The 19121-nt window shown below is 45.3% G+C and overlaps 1 protein-coding gene across 1 annotated transcript in view; it reads right to left on the bottom strand.

The window, feature by feature from the left end:
- CFAP299 (cilia and flagella associated protein 299) overlaps window positions 1-19121 on the bottom strand; it is a 242550-nt gene that overhangs the window by 177588 nt on the left and 45841 nt on the right. The window contains exon 3 of the mRNA XM_087723764.1: window positions 7728-7818. Within this exon, the coding sequence (XP_087579890.1) occupies window positions 7728-7818 (91 nt within the window). The remainder of the gene's footprint in view (window positions 1-7727; window positions 7819-19121) is intronic.

Below are 19121 nucleotides of genomic sequence, written 5' to 3'. Positions count from 1 at the left end.
CAGTTTTTATTTTAACTGGATTCTTTTAAACCTTTTCCAAAAGGTTGTCATCTGGTTTCCCTGTGGGGAGAGTTTTAAATTATCCAACTGTTTTTAGCATTTGGAAAGATGACTTCATGGCCTGCCTTTAAAATAAACAGAACCAAACAAAAATGCAAGATAAAATAAACTATCTCTATAAAATCTCATTTGAATAGCACCTATTACAATTAATGTTGGAAATACTTGGGAGGACAATAAATCACTTTCCTAAAAGACACGGACCAAATTTGTTGTAGCTATGATTTCATCCTGCAATTCTGAGCAATTCTTTTAATAAGGCGAATTCTTTTAATGTGGTAGTTTTCAAGATATATCGTTGCCAAAAATTAGACGTCAAAATGTCAGAATGAGGTAGATAAAATTAATTTCAGGCAAACACTGATCATAACTTCCCCAAAACTATATAATAGCTATTAATTTGTAGAAAAAAATTCAGAATTTATTTAACACTAGCCGATAACCTGGCGTTGCCAGGGTATTTATTTATAGGGGGAAAATGTCTGGACTGAATGTAATTTCTAATGTTGGGTTTTTCTCCTTACCAGAGGGAGCCCTCTTGTGGAGTACTATGAAGCCGTTACCATGGCAACTCCATTGCGCTGTACAGTAGAAGCCATTTTACAGCAATACAGTAGAAGCCATTTTAAGGCACAACAGGCTATATCTTAACAGAACACATATACCAAGAGGTTTTAGGGGTGTCTTACTCCCCATAGTATTTGTTTCCAGAGAGCCATCTTACTCTCTGGAAAGCTTTCTGGTTTGTATCCAACTCAAAGATGGGAGATTGGAAAGTATAATACTGTAGTCTGATTCTACTTTGCAGGAACCAATCTGGATCAGTCCCCTCTAGTCCCGGGGACCGATCCAGATTAGATCCTGCAACATTATCCTGGGAGAAGTGTACCCTGCAGGTAGTCCTCGACTTACGACCACAATTGAGCCCAACGTTTATGTTGTTAAATGAGACATTTGTTAAGTGAATTTTGCCACATTTTACGACTGTTTTGGCTTCAATCGTTAAGTGGATCGCTGCAGTTGGTAAGTTAGTAATCTGGTTTTTCAGTGAATCTGGCTTGCCCATTGACTTTGCTTGTCAGAAGGTCGCAAAACGGGATCACATCATCCCAGAATACTGCAACCGTCATAAATATGAGTCAATTGCCAAATATCTGAATTTTGATCACGTGACCATGGGGATGCTGCAGTGGCCGTAAATGTGAAAAATGATCATAAGTCACTTTTTTCAGTTCCGCTGGAACTGTGTACGGTCACTACATGAAGTTACTAATTATTGTAAGTTGAGGACTACCTGTACCCTTATTTATCACCTGTTCTTATCTCACCTCATTTTCCACCTTTCCTTATTGAGCCATGAGCTCTGTCTTGCAGGGACAACTTCTGAGGTAATTCTTGACCCAACTTGCTTCATCTCCCTTCAGTGGTGGGTTTCAAAAACTGTTCGAACCTACTCTGTGGGTGTGGCCTCCTTTGTGGGAGTGGCTTGCCACCCATGTGACCGGATGGAAGTGGCTTGCCACCCATGTGACCGGATATGAAGATGCCGACGACACTTGTCAGAACCCCCTTAAATTACCTCACACACAGCACTGGCATGCATAAGAATAGGATGTAAACTTGTTTTTTAAAAGGCATCTTTGGTTTGCGTTCAAACAACTTCAACACACGCAATGTTCTGATTGCACCACAAACGCAGTAGTCACTCTTACCTTTCACAGAGGCACTGAGTTTTATAAATATGAGCATGATAGTGTAGAATAATCATATCCAAGGACCAGTGGTGGGTTTCAAAAAATTTTGGAACCTCTTCTGTAGGTGTGGCCTGCTTTCCGGGTCCACTGGTGGAACCTCTTCTAACCGGTTCGGTAGATTTGACGAACCGGTTCTACCGAATAGGTGCGAACTGGTAGGAACCCACCTCTGTCTCCCTCTCCAAAACCTCAGAGTTTATACAACTTAAGAGCCGAGGTGGCGCAGTGGTTAGGGTGCAGTACTGAAGGCCACTACAGTTGACTGTTATCTGCAGCTCAGCGGTTCTAATCTCACCGGCTCAAGGTTGACTCAGCCTTCCATCCTTCCGAGGTGGGTGAAATGAGGACCCAGACTGTGGGGGCAATATGCCGACTCTGTAAACCGCTTAGAGAGGGCTGAAAGCCCTATGAAGCGGTATATAAGTCTAACTGCTATTGCTATTGCTAACTTAGCTTGAAAATCTCAGGCTTTCGTTTCTCAAACCTGGTTTGAGAAGAAGCTTGCAAGTTCATTTCAGTTCAACTCTGCAAATCAAGAATCGACTGAAGTGAGCCTGTGTCCTAGCCTACTTTTTTCCCTTTTTAAAATAAATAAATAAATAAATCATTTTTAAAAAGTCAGAAAAGGAAAACAAAATAGCATGGGGTCAGAGAGAGAGTGGGGGGAAGAGAGAGGGGAGAGATTGCAAGGAAAATATTATTTTTTTAAATAAAACTCATAAACAACCTTCTGGCCAAGGTAAGATATTTGAGCTGGTGAAATGCCATTTCTCCTTCTGAAAACGCCTTGCTACCCTTTGCACCTTGAAGCAAGAGTTATTTATACGCATTCCAGCTATTTCCAGGAAATACAAAGTTTAATTACATTTTACACTACGCCGGAGAACGAGAATCTAGTATGTGCTTCATATTTCAGGCATTAAAAGTTATTTGCTTGAAATGAAATTATGATTAGCCACATGACGGACATAAACTCTGCACGGAAATCATTCATTTCGGCAATATGCCTTAAATCAAAAGGGAAATAAACATTTTGAGAATTTTTTTCTTCTGCTTCTGCAGCATAAAAACTTGATGAAAATAGCGAAACATCACAATGATACGTCAGCACAACCCAATTCACACATTCAGTTTCTTTCACCAGAACAAACAACGATAGTGCAACAGGAGTGTGTTTCGCCTACATTTTCATTGACACAATGCTAAGACGATACTGCTAATCAGTAGTGAACATGGTAAACTTTCAATATAATAAATATGAACATGGTGTAAACTGGGAATCGACAAGGATTTCCCTAAATATCTGCAAATCAGTTTATTGAATTGAAATGTTTCTCTTCTGGCTATCCGTGTTTGCATTAATCCTTTGATGATTAGACTGCATATTATTTGGGAATAACTTAAATAAGGTAGATCTTGGATATATTGTATAGCAGGGGTGTCAAACTCAATTTCACTGAGGGCTGCATAGTGTTGTGTTTGAAGAGAGCCGAGGTGCCACAGTGGTTAAATGCAGCACTGCAGGCTACTTCAGCTGACTGCAGTTCTGCAGTTCGGCTGTTCAAATCTCACCGGCTCAAGGTTGACTCAGCCTTCCATCCTTCCGAGGTGGGTAAAATGAAGACCCGAATTGTTGGGGGCAATATGCTGACTCTGTAAACCGCTTAGAGAGGGCTGAAAGCCCTATGAAGCGGTATATAAGTCTAACTGCTATTGCTATTGCTATCTTGGATCGGTGGTGGGGTGGATGTGGCCAGGGTGGGCGTGTCAGGGGCCTCCTGAAACCACGCCCCCTTTGTAAAAATGGCCATGAATAGTCTTTGGGAGGCTTCCAGAGTGCTCCTGGGGGCTGGGGAGGGCAAAAATGAGCAGAAAACAGGCCGTTTTTTGCTCATTTTTGCCCCAGAAGCACTCTATAAGCCTCCTAAAGGCAATGCATGCCCTTTTTTGACAAAAAAAATGGGCCCATTTTCACAAAAAACAGGCCGGTTTTGGGAGGTCTGCAAAGCACAAAAACTTTTTTTTAAAATTTGTCTCTTCAAAATCTTGGTGCGTCTTGTTATTCCGAAAAATATGGTACTTTACTTTCTTTCTCTTTAAATTCCTAACACCTGCCCTTCTCATCAAATCCATCTAAATGACATTTTACGACCTGTCTTGCCACAGTTGTTAAGTGAATCCCTGCAGCTGACTAGTTAGTAACCTGGTCTGAGTCCCCCATTGGCTTTGCTTGTCAGAAAGGTCGCAAAAGGGGATCGTGTGACCTTGGGACACAGCAACAGTCATAAATATGGATTTTGATCCCGTGATCATGGGGATGCTGCAAAGGTTGTAATTGTGGAAAATCGGCCACAAGTCACAAGTTTTTTCAGTGCCGTCGAAACTTTGAACGGTTAAAACCATGTTACTAACTTAACTTAACTAAGACCCGAGGTGGCGCAGTGGTTAGGGCGCAGTACTGCAGGCCACTTCAACTGACTGTTATCTGTAGTTCAGCGGTTCTAATCTCACCGGCTCACGGTTGACTCAGCCTTCCATCCTTCCGAGGTGGGTGAAATGAGGACCCAGACTGTGGGGGCGATATGCTGACTCTGTAAACCGCTTAGAGAGGGCTGAAAGCCCTATGAAGAGGTATATAAGTCTAACTGCTATTGCTAACTGCAGTGATTCGCTTCATGGCTGTTGCAAGAAACCCTGGTAAAATGGGGCCAAATTCACTTAACAACTGTCTCGCTTAGAAAAGGAAATGTTGGACTCAGCTGTGGTTATAAGTCAAGTCACCTGTATTTTAATATTTTTCCTTTTCTACAGCTGCAACACAGGTGGACTACTGGGGGGTTTGCAGGGATTCAGGAGAACCTCTAGCTAAGATTCGGTGCAGTTTGAAGAACCCCCAACTCCCACTCCTGGCTGGCCCCACCCACTCCACCCTGTCCCTCCCATGAGTCCCCACACGGCTCGTTTTAAATGCAGGTAAGTGTAGGGCGCGTGCAGACACTCAGGGAGGGCGAAAACTGGGCCTACCGGAAGTTTGGGAAGGCCGGAAACGGGCCCATTTGCAGCCTCCGGAGGGCCTCCGGAGGCCGTTTTCACCCTCCCAGAGGCTCAAGAAAGGCCTCCAGAGCCCGGGAAGGGGAAAAACACACAAGCATCCCGCCGTCGTGGTGCAAGAGGTTGACTAGGCCACACCCATCATGGCCACGCCCACTCAGCATCCGGGCAGAGAACCACTTGCTACTGTGTTTCCCCGAAAATAAGACAGGGTCTTGTTTTCTTTTGACCCCCGAAATAAGCGCTTGGCATTATTTTTAGGGAGGTCTTATTGTTTTTTGAGGTGTAGGAGGTGGCGAGCGTGATCACCTCATGGCTGCTGCTGTGATGCCATATTTTCAGGGAGGCCTTGTTTTTTTGGGAGGGCTTATTTTAGGTCACACGCTCAAAAGCCTGATTGGGATTATTATCCGGGGAGCAGTGGTGAGTTCCTACTGGTTCAGATCGGTTCAGCCGAACCTGTAGTGGTTTGGTGGCCTGGGTTGCTGGAACCGGCAGCAACCCAGGCCTGCCACGCTGCCGAACCAATTGCCATCTTGTTTTGCGGTTCTGTGCATGCACAGAACATTTTTTATTGTACTGCGCATGCAAGCACCCGTGAGTGAACCGGCAGTAGTGGCTGCTAGAACCCACTCCTGCTGGGGGAGGTCTTATTTTTTGGGAAAACAAGATAAAAATTTTGAAGCCATGATCTGCAGCCTTATTATTTTTCAAGATTGTCACAGCACGCATAACCCTCCTTTCATCAAGTTTTTTCTTTAATCCGAATATTTATAACATTAGTCTCGGTTCTACTATCCCAATCGTTACCATGCAAATCTCTAAAATACTCCTTCGGGCATTCTCTCGATCCAGTTTCATCCTAAATTCCATCGCTGTTATTTTTATTTCCATTCTCTTGGCTGGAGGCTCTTTTTATTTCTACTTCCTAACTAAAATTAATCATAGCGAGACAAATTATAAAATACCTTATATCAAACCGATGGAAATAGGCAATGTTACACTGTACTTTTGAAAAGATCTGATTAGCTTGGTTTTTCAGGTAAGTTTTAGATTGTAAGGTTGCTGGATCTCTGGCAATATATGGAAGATGAAAGCATATTTTTAACATGTTTTTAAGAAAAGAGTGGATATTCATTTGTCTGAAGTGGTGTAGGGTATCCTGCCTAAGCAGTGGGTTGGACTAGAAGATCTCCAAGGTCCCTTCCAACTCTATTATTCTAAATCTAAATATTGTTTATTCTCACATGTTACTAATAATAATCCAAGTTTTTGCACGCCGAACCAGTAGTAATACTGGCAGGAACCCACCGCTGGTATGCATTTATTCCCAGGTGGATATGTTCAGATATATTTTCTGGTTTTACATTCTCATATTTACAATTCATAATTCCAATATCTGAATGGTAGATACTCATTGTATGCGGATGTAGGCGTACAATGTAAGTTGAAACCCATCTCTCTCCTAGAAAATGAAATATTTTAGGAAATACTAAAAGGGCAGAACATTTCCCCCTAAAACTGAGGCAGAAACTCAGCCCCCCACAAACACACCCTTGTCAATGGGCCATTAAGGCCTGAGCCAGTCTATTCTACATAACAAAGATCTTCCTCCTTCAGGCAGAGCCATAATAGGAATTCCAGAGCCCTTTCATTACATCATCACCAGAGGTGTCATTCAGCAGGTTCTGACCACTTCTGGAGAACCAGTAGCAGAAATTTTGAGTAGTTCGGAGAACTGGTAAATACCGCCTCTGACTGGTCCTGCCCCCATCTATTCTCTGCCTCCTGAGTCTCAGCTGATCGGGAGGGAATGGAGATTTTACAGTATCCTTCCCCTGCCACGCCCACCAAGCCACGCCCACCACACCATGCCATGGCCCACCAAACCACACCCACAGAACCGGTAATAAAAATGTTTGAATTCTGTTACTGATCGTCACCTAGCAACAGCTCAACCAAGCCACGCCCACCACACCATGCCATGGCCCACCAAACCACACCACAGAACCGGTAATAAAAATGTTTGAATCCTGTTACTGATCGTCACCTAGCAACAGCTCAACCAAGCCACGCCCACCACACCATGCCATGGCCCACCAAACCACACCCACAGAACCGGTAATAAAAATGTTTGAATCCTGTTACTGATCGTCACCTAGCAACAGCTCAACCAAGCCACGCCCACCACACCATGCCATGGCCCACCAAACCACACCCACAGAACCGGTAATAAAAATGTTTGAATCCTGTTACTGATCGTCACCTAGCAACAGCTCAACCAAGCCACGCCCACCACACCATGCCATGGCCCACCAAACCACACCCACAGAACCGGTAATAAAAATGTTTGAATCCTGTTACTGATCGTCACCTAGCAACAGCTCAACCAAGCCACGCCCACCACACCATGCCATGGCCCACCAAACCACACCCACAGAACCGGTAATAAAAATGTCTGAATCCTGTTACTGATCATCACCTAGCAACAGCTCAACCAAGCCTGGGAGATAGACAGCCTATAAAGTTAGCTAACTTTGACTCCCTCCCCCTGGGAGTCTGATCACCAATCAGAATACATTTCTTACGCAGGAACAGGAAGCTCCAAGGCAGGGCCCAAGAGAGGATATAAAACCCAAGCTCTCTCAGCATCTCTTCCCTTGTTTTCTTCAAGATCTTCAAGGCATGTGATCCCCCTCTTCCCCCCCCCCCAGGATATCAAACCATGTGGTCCTGTCCACCATCAATAAACCTTCTTTCCAAGCAACTTCCATGAATCCAGTGTCTTTTTCCCCACTTGGAACTGAACCCAGGTGGACATTTCTTTCAACACCAATTATAGGACTTTTTAGTTTTACTCACAGACATTTTCCCATTACGGTTGGCTTCTTCTCTCTCTGCCAAGGCCTTCAGAAAATTATCTTTCAGCTCTTTCCCAGCACTTGACAAAGTTCTAGAAATGAAAAAAAACAACAACAGAAAAACGGTGTTTATCTTGCTTTTTTCTTGAGCCAAACACCTCCTGAAAAAAAAGAGAATTTGATGAACATTTCTTGACAGAAGACGTATCGATGCCGGGATTGCAGACTAAGTTAACAAATTTGGTTTTCCTATTGCCTCTCGCCTCACAATCAGGAGGCTGTGAGTTCGATCCTAGGTAGCGGCAAGGATCTCTTTCTCTAGGCACCATGAGTATATATCTGCTGCGAACTCTGCATTGGTGACAGGAAGGGCATCCGTCCAGTAAACACTCAGCTCCATTCCGTTGCCCCGACTCCACCGCGATGCAAGGGATTACAGGGTCATTAAAAGATGAAAAATAATTGTTTCTGGCATATGCCTAGCCGTTAAGGTTTCTATGTGAACTCAGCTAACTGTGGCTTAGTCAAACATCATGATTAAAACAATAAATGCTTAGTGTAATGTTGTGGCCCAGCAGGAGCCGTTGGAGCTGCCAACAGGCTCCGATAGCGATGGGCCCTATGAGTCGGCTCTGGAAGATGTGGAGGAACCTGGACAGGGTTCAGACTCCGAGCAGGGACCAGAGAGGCTGGTTGGTCACCAGGAGGCACCTGAGGCATGGAGCAGCGGTGAAAGCCAAAGGGAGTGTGCCCATGAGGTCAGGCCCTGGAGCAGTGGTGAAGAGGTCTAGCCTTGGAGCAGTGGGGAGGAGCTAATGGAGTTGGTCCTGGATGCCAGGCAAAGGCGGGCAGATAAGCGCCGACAGCAACTATGCAGATACAGAAGATAATTGGACTCAGGTGGTTGTAATTGGGCTCCTCCCAAGAGAGTATATAAGGAGAGACTTTGGGAGGAGGCTGTTTGCAGGATTCAACTAATATACCAACGCTGGAGAAGCTCTCGAGTGTATTTCTTATCTTGGAAGTCTGGATTGCTGCCAAAGTCTTGTCGGTGTGTTAATTTATTGTGAATAAATTGTCTAGCAGTAATCTTGTCTTGGAGTGCCTCAGCGTACGGAGGGGATGTCAGAACAGCGTAATATGTGGCTCCATTGATTAAAAGGGCTTTTCTACATATGCTTCAGGAGTGAAATCCAGCAGGTTCTGACAGGTTCTGGAGAACCGGTAGCAGAGATTTTGGATAGTTAGGAGAACTAGCAAATAACACCTCTGGCTGGCCCCAGAGTGAAGTAGGAATAGAGATTTGGCAATATCCTTCCCCTGCCATGGCCACCAAAGCACGCCCACCAAGCAACGCCCACAGAACCGGTAGTAAAAAAAAATGAATTTCACCACAGATATGCCGGATTAATAAACTCCATTCCTATTTCTTCTAAGTAAGATTTTTGTAAGCTGCATTTAGAAAACAACTGATCGGGTCACCCTGCTTTTGCTCCCAGGAGGCTGCAGGGAGACTTACTAGGCCCAAAATGGGGCGTGGGGGACTGCAGCCCCCCCCCACAACCTGTTTGTTTGTTTGTTTGTTTGTTTGTTTATTATATTTATATGCTGCCCTTTTCCCCCGAAGGGGACTCAGGGCGGCTCACAACTCAAACCAGGGAAGGGGGATACAGACAAAAAATTAAAAAACGAAACATAACAATGCATAATTTAAAACACACAACAGTCATACCATTCGAGACGGGGGCAACAGCTCTTTAGCCCCAGGCCTGTCGGAACAGCCAGGTTTTAAGGGCTTTGCGGAAGGCCTGGAGGGTGGTGAGGGTTTGAATCTCCACGGGGAGTTCATTCCAGAGGGTCGGAGCAGCCACAGAGAAGGCTCTCCTCCGGGTAGTCGCCAGTCGACACTGGCCGGCGGATGGAATTCGGAGGAGGCCTAATCTGTGGGATCTAATCGGTCTAGTGGAGGTGATTGGCAGCAGGCGGTCTCTCAAGTTTTGGCTCCCAGGAGGCTGCAGGGAGTGGGGGGGGGGTGTCATGTGCGCATGCATGGGGGAGTGGGGGAGCATGAGGTTGTGCATGCATGCACAAGGGTTGGGGCACACGGATGTGTGTGTAGCATCTGCATTGCATTATGGGTGTGGGCATGAAATAAACCAAAAGTTTAGCCGTCAATGGCATAGAACAACACAGAGAAGCAGTGGAAGATCAGAAGATGTGGAGAGACCAGGCCTAGAGAGTCAGCAAGAGTAGGACATGACTGAATGGATATCCCAAAGGTGCTTTTTCAGGAGGCAACTAGACTTTCTTGGGTTTTTTTTTCTTTTGAAGAAGTTTCACTTCTCATCCAAGAAGCTTCTTCAGCTCTGACTGGATGGTGGGGATTGGAAGTATTTATGGTCCTTTCAGTGGTGAGATTCAGCCGGTTCGCACCTATTCGGGAGAACCGGCTCTTAACTTTCTAAGCAGTCCGGAGAACCGGTTGTTGGAAGAAATCTCATTTTGTTTCCCTCTCCCCCCCACTTTACAGAGCTCATCCTGTAAAGAAGGCAGGAAGGAAACATTCTGGGTGTTGTTTCTATCCTAATCTTTATTACCCTGCTTACAGAAACTGCCTCTCCGGTTAACCCTTGTTACATTGTAACAGCTAAGGCGAAGCGCCCATCGATGTGAGTGATGTTGAGTTGGCCACGCCCACACGGTCACATGACCACTGGTCCCCGCCTACCCAGTCATCAGGGCAGAGAACCGGTTGTTAAATTATTTGAATCTCACCACTGGGTCCTTTGCATTCTTTTAGAGAGTCATTGATCATTGGCACCTTTGAAAAAAAAACATCTTTGGGACAACCATGTCCCGGATGAATCTCTATAGACTGAGTTTTTCTTCCTCCTGAAGCCTCCAGGAGGGGCGGGAGGGGCTGTTTTCGCCCTTCCCAGGCTCCTAGAAAGCCTCTGCGCTCCCCCCCCCCTGCTTTTGGCACGCGATCCAAAAAAAGGTTAGCCATAACTGCCCTAAACGTTTTACCTTTGTCACTGTGCCTAACGGGCGTTTTCATAGCAAACTAACCCAAGGTTTGTCCTGTTATCTATATAGCACGGTGGTTTTGCATGCAGTCCGGCCACACCCCATCAGCACCTGGGTAAGCTTAGTCATCATTTGCTTATAAGATAAGATAAGATACTTTATTTGTATGCCGCCCTTTTCCCTGGGGGGACTCAGGGCGGCTCACAGTTCAGGGGGAGGGGAGGACAAACCAAGTTAAACACATAAGACAATACATCATTAAAGGCACAACATTCATACAATTCGGGTACGGTGAAGGTCTTTAGCCCCAGGCCTGTCGGGACAGCCAGGTTTTAAGGGCTATGCGGAAGGTCTGGAGGGTGGTGAGGGTTCGAATATCCACGGGGAGTTCGTTCCATAGGGTCGGAGCTGCCACCGAGAAGGCTCTCCTCCGCGTGGTTGCCAGTCGACATTGACTGGCTGATGGAACTCGGAGGAGGCCTAATCTGTGGGATCTAATTGGTCGAGTGGAGGTGATTGGCAGTAGGCGGTCTCTCTCTATCTATCCCATCCTGCTTCAGCTAAGGTTGCATTTCAGTAATTCTATTTCGATCCTAGGTAGCGGCAAGGATCTCTTTCTCTTCTGTATTTGGAAAAAAGCTACACTTACAACTACACGTACGTAAAACTCTTAAGAAGTCAGGGCTGGTATTTTTTTTTTTCCTCTCTCCCTCTCTCTCTTTTTATTTTTCAAAATACTTTAGCTGCTTATGTTCTTTTTGTTTGAGTGGTTTCCATGGTGATCAGAGATTTGGCTGACAAGGAGAAATCGACACCTGGCATAATATTGGCAGCCGCCTTACAAACAGTTAACAGCAAGCTAACAGCAAAAAAGGTTACTTTATCAACTCTGGGCTAACTTCATTTTTTTAAAAAAGGAAGTGCTACAGCCACATCGTTTGCTTTTAAGGGAGGAGGGCTACTTTTTTTTAATTCTTCTTCCGTGCAAATAAAGAGAGGAAAAAGGGAAAAAAGAAAAGTTCTTTAAAGCAAATATCACCAGTCTCTCTCTCTTGTCTCACTGTCTCTGACTCTCATGGCGCGAGAGCCGAGGTGGCACAGGGGTTAAATGCAGCACTGCAGGCTACTTCAGCTGACTGCAGTTCTGCAGTTCGGCTGTTCAAATCTCACCGGCTCAGGGTTGACTCAGCCTTCCATCCTTCCGAGGTGGGTAAAATGAGGACCCGGATTGTTGTTGGGGGCAATATGCTGACTCTGTAAACCGCTTAGAGAGGGCTGAAAGCCCTATGAAGCGGTATATAAGTCTAACTGCTATTGCTATTGCTATCGTTTCTCTCTCTCTTTCTCTCTCTCTCTCTCTCTCTCTCTCTCTCTCATTTTCTCTCTAGCAATAGCAATAGCAGTTAGACTTATATACCGCTTCATAGGGCTTTCAGCCCTCTCTAAGCGGTTTACAGAGTCAGCATATCGCCCCCAACAACCCTAACACTAACAACTGCGGAGATTCACTGCTGGGACAAGACAGGTTCGTAAAATGGGGCAAAACTCACTTAACGAATGTCTCGCTTAGCAACAGAAATTTTTGGCCGTAAGGCTACCTGTACGAAGTCCTCCTGCCCTTTCCCACACCTTTCAGAGAAGTTCTTCAAAACCACCGACTGAGCCATTTTCTGGACTTACATAGAATCTTAGAAGGAACGATTTTGGAAGGGACTTAATAGATTATCAAGTGCCCTAGAGCAGGGGTGTCAAACTTGACTTCGTTGAGGGCCACATCAGGGTTGTGTTTGATCTTGGGGCGGCATGGCCAGGATGGGCGTGGCCAGCTCCACATTTATTTATTTATTTATTAGACTTATATGCCGCTTCATAGGGCTTTCAGCCCTCTCTAAGCGGTTTACAGATTTTTTAGCAAATTGAGTCAGCAAATTGCCCCCACAGTCTGGGTCCTCATTTCACCCACCTCGGAAGGATGGAAGGCTGAGTCGACCTTGAGCCGGTGAGATTTGAACCGCCGAACTGCAGATAGCAGTCAGCTGAAGTGGCCTGCAGTACTGCACTCTAACCACTGCGCCACCTCGGCTTCATTTTCTCTCCATCCATCCATCCATCCATCCATCCATCCATCTATCTATCTATCTAGGGACGCGGTGGTTCAGTGGCTAAAACGCTGAGCTTGTCGATCAGAAAGGTCGGCAGTTCGGTGGTTCGAATCCCTAGTCCCGTGTAATGGGGTGAGCTCCCATTGTTCGTCCCAGCTTCTGCCAACCTAGCAGTTCGAAAATATGTAAAAAGGCAAGTAGAAAAATAGGGACCACCTTTGGTGGGAAGGTAACAGCGTTCCATGCGTTGAGTCATGCCGGCCACATGAACACAGAGACGTCTTCGGACAGCGCTGGCTCTTCGGCTTTGAAACAGATGATGAGCACCGCCCCCTAGAGTCGGAAACGACTAGCACATTTCTGCAAGGGGAACCTTTTACCTTAATGCTGCTATAACTGGATATAAATAATAAGGGGAAACTGTTTTCCATGTTCACTTCCCCTCTGACAGTGGAGCTGCCAAACCACAAAATGTTGACTTACTGTTACTGGAAACAGAATGTTGGGTTAGCAATTTGGCACGATTCAGAAAAATAATTGTTACATAAAGCAGAATACCACCATCGTTGTATATAACACAGATACCACTCCTGGAAGTCATTCTCATTCAAAGATACTTCCACGGTGTAAATGACAAGACGGCTAATATGTGGATTTTGGAGAAAGAACATTTTTAATTTTTAACAGACTTCAGAGGATAATTAGAACTGCAGAAAAAACAATTACTGCCAACCTCTGCCTTCCATCGAGGACCTGTGCAGTGCACAACTCAAAAAAAGAGGGCCGTGAAAATATCTACAGACCCCTCGCATCCTGGACGTAAATTGTTTCAACTCCTACCCTCAAAATATACACTACGGAGCACTGCACACCAGAACAACTAGACACAAGGGCAGGTTTTTTTTTCCTGAATGCCATCACTCTGCTAAACAAACAATTCCCTCAACACTGTCAAACTGTTCACTAAGTCTGCATTACTCTTACCATTAATCTTCTCCTCGTTCTTATCACCCATCTCCTCCCACTTACGACTGCAGGACTGTAACTTTGTTGCTTGTATCCTTACGATTTATATTGATTGTTTCCTAGTATGATTTGATTGCTTATTTGTACCCTATGACTATCATTCAGTGTTGTACCTTATAGCAATAGCAATAGCAGTTAGACTTATATACCGCTTCATAGGGCTTTCAGCCCTCTCTAAGCGGTTTACAGAGTCAGCGTATTGCCCCCAACAACAATCCGGGTCCTCATTTTACCCACCTCGGAAGGATGGAAGGCTGAGTCAACCCTGAGCCGGTGAGATTTGAACATCCGAACTGCAGAACTGCAGTCAGCCGAAGTAGCCTGCAGTGCTGCATTTAACCACTGCGCCACCTCGGCTCCATTATGATTCGTGACGAATGCATCTTTTCTTTTGTGTACACTGGGAGCATACGCACCTTGTGTGTCCAATCACACTTGGCCAATAAAGAAATCTATATCTATATGGATGTGGTGGCTCAGTAGTTAAGACTCTGAGCTTGCTGGTCAGAAAGTCGGCAGTTCGGCGGTTTGAATCCCTAGTGCCGCATAACAGAGTGAGCTCCCGTTACTTGTCCCAGCTTCTGCCAACTTAGCAGTTGGAAAGCATGTAAAAAATGCAAGTAGAAAAATAGGAACCACCTTTGGTGGGAAAGTAACAGCGTTCTGTGCGCCTTTGGTGTTTAGTCATGCCGGCCACATGACCACGGAGAGGTCTTCGGACAGCGCTGGCTCTTTGGCTTTGAAACAGAGATGAGCATGGCCCCCTAGAGTCAGTAATGACTAGAACATATGTGCAAGGGGAACCTTTACCTTTACTACATCTATATCTATCTATATCTATATCTATATCTATATCTATATCTATATCTATATCTATATCTATATCTATATCTATATCTATATCTATATCTATATCTATATCTATATCTATATCTATATCTATATCTATATCTATATCTATCTATAGCTATAGCTATAGCTATAGCTATAGCTATAGCTATCTGTCTGTCTGTCTGTCTTCAATTAAATTATTAAATTAAAATAAAAAACCAAAATATAACAAAACAGGAAGTGACATCAAAATTCTGATCATTAATCGTTTCCCAGAACTGAATCTAATTTCTTTGTAACATTTTGATGTGACCCAACAAAAGCGCGCCGACAACACCGCGGTGACAAAAAGGCGACGTCATCAACGCGCCAACAACAGCGCACCGACAGAAGCATGATTTAAGTTAAGGTAAGGGTTAGGGTTAGGGTTCGGGTCAGGTTTAGGATTAGGTTTAGGGTTAGGGTTAGGGTTAGGGTTAGATTTAGGGTTAGGTTTAGGGTTAGGGTTAGGGTTAGGTTTAGAGCGCGCTTCTGTCAGCGCGCTGTTGTCGATGCGCTTCAGCGCTCATTCGTCGGCGCGGTTTAGAACTCGCGGTTTTGTCACCACGGTTTAGTTGGGCGTGCTTTTGTCGGTCGCCCTTTTGTCAGTGAACCACATTTCGATAGGTAGGTTAAAAGGTGACATTTCGAAGAGTTTATCTTAAGGTACCAAAATTGACATTCTGCCATACCCCAGTAGGTCACCTTCAGGGGTTTTTTTCCTGGCCACTGTTAAAGCTTTCTCAGCTTTGAAGCACACTTTTTAAAAATAATAATAATAAATTGGGTTGTGGTTTGGAGAGTCTTAGTGCTATAAATATATACTTTCTCAGCAGTCTGAGAGAAATAACTAAGCAAAATCTAAAAAATATAGAGATCAAAAGTATATGAACCTTGGATCACACTGTACAAGAGGCCCTTTTAAAAATAAACATCTTTAGATCAAGTCATAATATTAGTCTAGTTTTTTGGGGGGACGGAAAAATATCTGTTATATTATCACACACTTTTGCTACACAAGATACAATATCCCTTTACAACTAAAAGACTCAATGCATCATATACCGATGAGCAGTAGATGAAAGACTTGGTAAAAAGTAATAATGAAGCAATTTTCAAATTTTGATTTGAATGGAAGTTTTTCTAATAGGCTATGCAAACCAACAGCGAACTTTCCTTTAAAAATGGCACAAAAATTGCTTCTGAGAGATTTGAAGAAAAACAAAACCTAACTTTTGCATCTTGGCATTTTCTCTTTTAGCACAAGATGTTCCTTGGATAATATGTACCTGAAATGTTTGTCTTGCTGACTGCAAATTAGTGGGGGGGAAAGAGTTTTTCCCCTCTCTTAATTTGCAGAGAAAGCTGAAAAAAGAAACGTGCTGGGAAGCAAAGTTAAAAACTGGGGAAAGTAAGCCACTGGTTGTACAGTAGTCCTCAACTTACGACCACAATTGACCCCAAAATTTATGTTGCTAAATGAGTCATTTGTTAAATGCATTTTGTCCCCGTTTACATCCTTCTGTTGTGCCCCACCAGCAGCCAGCAGAGCTGGCAGCAGACTCAAACAGTGAGGATGTTGGGGAGGACTGGACTAGCCCGCCAGTCCTACCAGTTTGGACTGGTTCAGCCGAACTGGTAGTAATTGGCGGCCTGGGTTGCTGGAACCAGTAGCGACCCAGGCCTGTCACAACCCTGAATTAGTTCTCTGGGCGGTGCTGTAGGCGGAGATATCTTGGTTTTTGTTTCTGTGCTTGTGCAGAACAATTTTTATTGCACTGTGCATGCACGCATAGTATGCGTCAAGAGCACATGGAAGTGCAACACACCCATGACCGAACTGGAAGTAGTGCCTGCTGGAACCCACCCCTGGGCCAGTCCTGGGGGCTAAGGAAAGCTCAGATGAGGGCTGCGCGCCAGAGGCAGAGAGGGAGGCTAGGTAGGCCAGATCCTAGAGACGGAACTCAAGTACTTTGACCACCTAATGAGAAGGAAGGACTCACTGGAGAAGAGCCTCATGCTGGGAACAATTGTGGGTAAAAGAAGAAGGGGGCGACAGAGAAGGAGGTGGCTGGATGGAGTCACTGAAGGAGTCGGCGTGAGCTTCAATGGACTCCAGAGGATGGTAGAGGACAGGAAGGCCTGGAGGAACGTTGTCCATGGAGTCACGATGGGTCGGACAAGACTTCTCAACTAACAACAACAACAACAAATTAAATATGAGCCAGCAAGGTGATTTGGCAGCAAGAAAAGGCAAATTAACTATCAGGCTGCATCAACAGAAGAAATCAGTATTCTATTAGATTCTTGGTCAGATTCCATCTCAAACAAAAAAAGTCCAATTCCGGGCACCATGTGTAACCAGGATCGAAGCAAAATAAAAAAAAAGATTTGACAAAGGGCAACAAGATAGATCAAATCACTGGGAATAAAATTCAGAGGGGGAAAATTGGAACAAACTGGATATACCTAGCTACAGAAAGAGAAAACTGCAGAACGTAACAGCTGTATCCAAGCCCCTGGATGAACTGTCAAGACTTACTCTCTAATCTTTCTAGGGTGCAAAACGCAAAACAAAGGATTTATTTTCTTAATAACAAAGCGTACTTAAAACTTGGAACCACCTCTGACCTGAGCAAGGGGCGTGTCCCTCATTAAATGGTGGTCTTCAAACTGATAATTAAATGGTGGTCTTCAAACTGATAATTATCTTCGGGGGGGGGGATGATATCTTTTTTTAAATTTGGAATTTCTGCATAATGAATTTCTGCAGGGTGCTCCTAATGGTCTCAGCTTTATGATTGAAAGGGCGCAGGTGGATCGTTTCTCCCGCTGCTGGACCACAAATGAAGATCCACGCTGCAAATATCACGAGACCTAAACAATCCCCCATCTTGTTTGGATCGCGGTCAACACAAGTGAAGGTTTGTTGTTTCAGCTGCCAGAGGGTTTAGACAAAAGTTTAGGCTGCCCAGAGCGTCACTTAAATAACTACGTTGGCCAGGCAAGCCGGCGGAAGAAAACCACATACCTGTGCAATTTAACAGATGGTGCAGTTAGTAACAATGAATGAACACAGCACTTCTAAGTGGGGGGCTTAAGTGAGTGTACACCTCGCCACAAGGCCTCTTATCTCTTCATGCTTGGATGACTGGCCATCCTCTGTTTCAACGATCAAGACCCTGTTATGCAAATGACGGCGAGGCAGGAGATACACACCTGCGTTTGCCTCCATCTTTAATATCCCAGAGAAGGGCTTTCATTCAGGCAAGCAGGCAGCAAACGTTCAGCTCGGTTTTCAATCAGGCAGGTGAAAGGGCTTTTCCACAGAGTTGGCTGACCTCAGGGCTCAAGGCTACTTTTGTCTAATTCATTCAATTAATTAGACAAAAGTATTTCTTCCATTTCTACAGAGGCTTATTATGCCTGGGCGCAACTCAGTGGCTTGTGGCAATTTCGGGGGCCCCAACATCTGAAGATTAAACGCAATTTTTTTTAAAAAAAGAAAATTAAGATAAGAGCAAACTCAAGAGATGATAGAGAAAACGTAGAATAACAGAACAGAATAACAGAGTTGGAAGGGACCTTGGAGGTCTTCTAATCCAACCCCCTGCTCGGGCAGGAGATCCTATACCAGGGATGGCTAACCTTTTGGTGCTCATCTGCCAAATTCACATGCGGGCTCGCAACAGCACACACACACATGCCCACACAGACAATGCAATGCGCCCCGCCCTCCCAGTGCATGCATACATGACCCCTCCAGTGCTCCCCCCACATGCACGTGACCCCCCCCCCCGCGCTCCCCCTGTGCATGTGTGCGACACCACACCATTCCCCATTTTGGGCCTAGCAGGCCTCCCTAAAGCCTCCTGAAACCAAAAACGTAACATCGGGGTGGGCGCGCCACGCCCACCTGCAGTCTCCCCCATCCCGCATATATGTGCACGTGACCCCCACACCAGCCCGTCCATGCGTCTCCCGCATGTGCGCGCTGGCCAGCTGAGTTCATCCTTTTTTAAAGCCATTTTTCGCCCTCCCCAGGCTCCAGAGGCTTTATAGGAGATTGGGGAGGGCGAAAAGAGCCGGCCCCCGTCCCCCTCAGGAGGCTTCATGAGCTTCCCTGAAACCTCCAGAGCGCAAAAAAACAGCCCTATGGGCAAACCGGAAGTTCAGGAACGGACTTCCGGTTTGCTTGGAGGGTCGTTTTGACTGCTCCGAAGGCTTCAGGGAAGCCTCCTGAAGGTCCCTGAAGCCTCCAGAGGGCAACCGGGGCAGTGGGGGAGGCTGTTTTCGCCCTCCCCAGGCTACTATAAAGCCCCTGGAGCTTGGGGAGGGTGAAAAAAACATGCAAAAAATGGGGGAGGGCG

The sequence above is a fragment of the Thamnophis sirtalis genome, unplaced genomic scaffold (assembly GCF_051295495.1).
Source record: "Thamnophis sirtalis isolate CommonGarterSnake01/CBP01778 unplaced genomic scaffold, rThaSir2_p1.2 scaffold_10, whole genome shotgun sequence".
NCBI classification, from domain to species: Eukaryota; Metazoa; Chordata; class Lepidosauria; order Squamata; family Natricidae; genus Thamnophis; species Thamnophis sirtalis.
The sequence above is the reverse complement of the archived record's forward strand: the minus strand, read 5'-3'. Positions and strand labels throughout refer to the sequence as shown.